Genomic DNA, 4,534 nt, shown 5'->3' with positions numbered 1-4,534 from the left:
AAGATATTTGGGTGTATTTTTATTCTGATAAGTTCTGCATAATTCAAAACTCTTCCTCTTTTTCCTTCTCATCTTCTACTACTTCTTCTTCATATTCTTATTTCATATTCTCATAATTCTTCCTGGGAGGAAAAAAAAAAATACATAATGTTGTAAAATCAATAGAAAAAGAAAGAGGAAAAAAATGCAGCAACAACAACAGTAATAAAAAAACAACGATGAAGATGAAATAAACACGTGAAGAAAAGGGAGAAGAAACGCAAAGAAAAAGGAGAAACGCGAAGAAGGGGAAGAAAGTCAAAGAAAAAGGAGAAAAAGGAAGAGGAGGAGGAGGAGGAGGAACGCGAAGCGCACTATGGAAACCATTGTGTAGCGCGCGTGTTGATATGCTCATATGGGTGAACGTTCTTTTTGTTGGGTTTGGTCCAAAATGACTTGTATATGTAGTACTTCTCTTTAATAAAATTGTTTAAAAAGTGTTTGTATTTTTTAAAAAAGTAAAAATATTTTATTTTATGTTTAGAAAATAAAAACTATTATGTGATTGTATTAATAAGAGGTTAAAAATACTTTTAAAATTAAAAGCATCTTGCAATATAATTTTTAAAGTTAGTTTGCTTATAATTCTATATATTTATAAATATTTATATTTATCATTAATTAATTATTGATGTCAATTTCTATTTATGGTCAAATTTTTTTTTTATTTTTTTATATTTATTATAGTCATTTTAAATTTAAAATTTATTTTATCAAATATAATTATTTTTATTTATACATTAGAACTACTTTTTAAAAAAGTATCTCTTAAAAATTTATTTTGATTAATTAATTCTAAAAAATATTAAAATTTTAGTATATTTTTAAGTATAAACAATTTTTTGGTATAGGTAACCAACTCTATATCCATTCAAATGAAACTAACTTTTTTAAAAATCTGGTTTTTTAACTAAAAAAAAAATACTAGATTTATACTAAAAAAAATACACCCTTTTCATTTTCCATCCTCTCACATCGCGACCTTCATCTCCAACTTCTCTTGCTACGACATCATGTCCTCTGATCTCCCTCCAACCTTTCTCGTCGCGTCGCCATCCCCTCCTGGCCTTCCACTGTCGTCGTACCTCTCCTTTCCAACTCTACTCGCAGTGACGTCGCATCCTCACCTTTTGCGTTGCAAATCGCCCCTCTCCTTCAACCCTTAGCTTCTTGTCGCAGAGCCGCCCCTTCTTCTTTCATCTCCTCTCTCCCTGTTGGCTGTCATCCCGTGGAAGTCCTCTTGCTGTGAAATTATATGATCGTTTTTAAAGTCCTCTTGTTGTGACATACGATATTTTTTCTTGTAGGTTTTGGATGATTTTTTTACTTGTTTTTTATGTTTTTTTTTTCTATGTTTTGAATGTATTTGTTTATATATTTGGATGTTTTTATATGCGTCTTCTTTTTAGGTTTTGGATGATTATTTTAATAGTTTTAGATAGATATTTCTTTTTTTAGTTTTTGGATGTTTTTTTTTTCAATAATTTTAGATGTCTCATTTTGTTAGATTTTGAATTTTTTAAAATGAATATGGATATTTATTTTTTGTTGGGTTTTGGATGTTTCTTTTTGTTACGTTTGGAGTTTCTTTTTATTATATTTTGGATATTTTTTATAATGATTTTAGATGTTTGTTTTTATTTGATTTTTAGATTTTAGATGTTTCTTTCATATTTTAAATTCTTTTATTTGGTTTTAGATATTTTTCGTAATGATTTAAATTTATGTTTTCTCCAAAGAGAAAATTAAAAATAAAGTTGTGTGGATTTAAGTTTTCTTTAAAAGAAATGCTAGATGACTATTATAATTTATTATTTTTTATTATCAATTAAACATCAATGTTTAAAAGTATAGAATAAAATATGTTATTGAATTACTAAGTTAAAAAAATAGACTAAAAAAATTAAATTAATAACTAAATAATAATAAAAAATAATAAATTTGGATGACCTTTTAATATTTTTTTTTATTGAACTTCTTTTGAACTCTATATATTAATTGCAACCCTAGTTGCTTTGGTAGCAAAGTTGTTCAATATTGAAAAACTCCAGAGAGTTTACATTAGCATATAAATATAGGAAAAATATAGGTAATTAACAATATTTTTGAATAGAGGCCTGCTATATATATAAGTCTTTTTGGCTTACAAGTCTTATAAGTTGGCACAAGTCCAACAAAACACACGCATTACACTCCCACATTCAAGAGTAAATAAACGTACGTTATTCAACAACTTCATGTTTTCAAAGCGCGCTACTCACTATGCATTATGAACGACTCTTCTTCTTCTTCCTCCATGAAAACGAGTTTCTTGTCAAATTTGAAGATAATGGAATTTCAGAAATACACGCAAACGATTACAGAAATACACCCAAAGGATTACAGAAATACACCCAAACGGTTACAGAAATTCACCCAAAGGATTACAAAACTACACCCAAAAGATTTAAGAAATACACCCAAAATTCGTTGAAGTACACGTTATGCATAATTCAGAACTCTTTCTCTTTCTCCTCCTCATCTTCTGCTACTTCTTCTTCTTCAAAAACGATTTCAGAATTTGATGTCAAAAAATAATGGAAATCGAGAATAACGAAGAAAGAAAACAGAGAGAAAAGCACGTAAATGAAGAAGGAGAAAGAGAAGGTAAGAAACAAAAGAAAAGAAGAAGAAGAAGAGGAAGAGGAAGAAGAACGTGCAGCAAAAAGAAGAAGAAGGTGCAGTGAAAATGTGCAATAAAGGTTCGAAGCGTGTTAATATAAATGACTTATAAAGACTTGTATAAAAAAACACTTATATGTGGAGAATTATTTTTTTGAATAATATGTGAACAATATGAATTAATAAGATTAAAAGAGTAAATTAATCTTAAATTTAATTAGTAATATTAAATTAGGATGTAATATATTTTTATTTGATTGATAATTATTTATGTTGTTTAAGATGGTCCCCGTAAATATATTTCAATGTTCAGAAACATTTTCCCCTTCATCACATAATCACATGCAAAACTCCAAAGAAGTTCGTGCCTCCCTCCCAGTGATGACCGAGACCATAGTTTTTGTTTCCCATAACATACGCGGCACACCGTCCGTTTTCCCTTCTCTTCCATTTCCACCTAATCTCATCTCTCAATTATTGGTTCTTCCCACTACTTACGTGTCCAAACCAAACCCACCTCCCTCCAAACTCAAACCACACTATATATACCGCCATCCTCTTCCCCTTTTTATTCACAACACAACACAACACAACACAACACACTTTCTCTCACTGAGCTACTAAAACAGTAAAACTCTTCATAAACAACCAAAACGGCAAAAGCCTCTGCGTTTTGCTTTCTTGATTTTGTGTTCTTTCAAAATATGGCGGCGGTGACACTTACAATCCTCTTCACCTCCCTCTGCCTCCTTTCTACAGCGTCTTGCCGGACGATGGTCGGCCGGGCTACGGAGATTGCCGACGTGAAAGCGAACAAGGAGGTGCAGGAGCTAGGGAAGTTCGCGGTGGAGAAATACAACGAGGGTTTGAGGCTATGGCAGATTTCCTTTAATGGCGGTGAGGAAGATCACGGTCAAGAGAAGCTGCAGTTTGGGGAGGTGGTGGAGGCAAAGCAACAAGTGGTGTCAGGGATGAAGTACTACTTGAAGATTTCGGCCACCACGAAGAGGGAGAATGGCGTTCCAAAGATGTTCAATTCGGTGGTGGTGGTAAAGCCATGGTTGCGTTCCAAGGAGCTCCTCCATTTTGGTCCTTATTCCACTAGCTCCTCCTCCCACTCCCAGTGAGGATGATTTGTATATAATCATGCTTAGCTGCAATATTAGGTTTGGTAAATTTTTTAGGTGAGGTGTTTATCTCATGAAAACCAAACCGGTAGTAGAATTATTGTAGCTGTTGGTTTAGTGGTTTAAATGTTGAATTATGGTTCAACCGGAATAATCGAATTGTAATAAAATTAATATATAAAAATAAAAATATATTCAAACAATATAAATATATTTTAATGTATAAATTTAAAAAAAATTACGAAAATTGAAAGTGCAGTACCAATCTAAGTCTTATAATCCTATGCAATTATAACACGAGTCATATACAAAATGAAATATCAAATATTCAATTTATATATGTATAAGATTCATGATATTTTATTTTATATGTCATAGAAGGATAAAGATAACCACACATAAATATATTTGTTAGTATAATTATATCTTAATTTTTTTATTTAAAAGTAGTATATTTTATATTTTTTAATTTTTAATATATATTTAATTAACGTGCCCTCTAGGGTTTAGTAACGTGCTCTACTAGGGCTTTTGGAAAAATCTTAATTTTTAAATTCTGAGTTAGTCATTGACTTTGTTTAATATGGTAAACACCATTGACCATGGGAAGCCAAGCTTAACCTGCAGTACAACAGCAGGGGCATTCTTTAAATGAGGAGGAAGAGATAATAGGATTTGATGATGCAGATATTAGAACAGAGATTGAT

The 4,534-nt window shown here is 31.0% G+C and overlaps 1 protein-coding gene across 1 annotated transcript; it reads left to right on the top strand.

Annotated features, from left to right (window-relative positions):
• Positions 1-3,135: 3,135 nt before the first annotated feature.
• Positions 3,136-4,030, top strand: LOC107637492 (cysteine proteinase inhibitor B). Its single transcript, XM_016340901.3, has one exon. It carries the CDS (start codon positions 3,405-3,407, stop codon positions 3,825-3,827), a length of 423 nt encoding a protein of 140 aa, XP_016196387.1. The 5' UTR covers positions 3,136-3,404; the 3' UTR covers positions 3,828-4,030.
• Positions 4,031-4,534: the final 504 nt, after the last annotated feature.

The sequence above is a fragment of the Arachis ipaensis genome, chromosome B4 (assembly GCF_059453495.1).
Source record: "Arachis ipaensis isolate K30076 ecotype BB chromosome B4, ASM5945349v1, whole genome shotgun sequence".
Taxonomy (NCBI): Eukaryota; Viridiplantae; Streptophyta; class Magnoliopsida; order Fabales; family Fabaceae; genus Arachis; species Arachis ipaensis.
The sequence above is the reverse complement of the archived record's forward strand: the minus strand, read 5'-3'. Positions and strand labels throughout refer to the sequence as shown.

Bases quoted from the DNA above. Each gene is read 5' to 3' on its own strand.
- LOC107637492 (XM_016340901.3), top strand. From the start codon at position 3,405: ATGGCGGCGGTGACACTTACAATCCTCTTCACCTCCCTCTGCCTCCTT.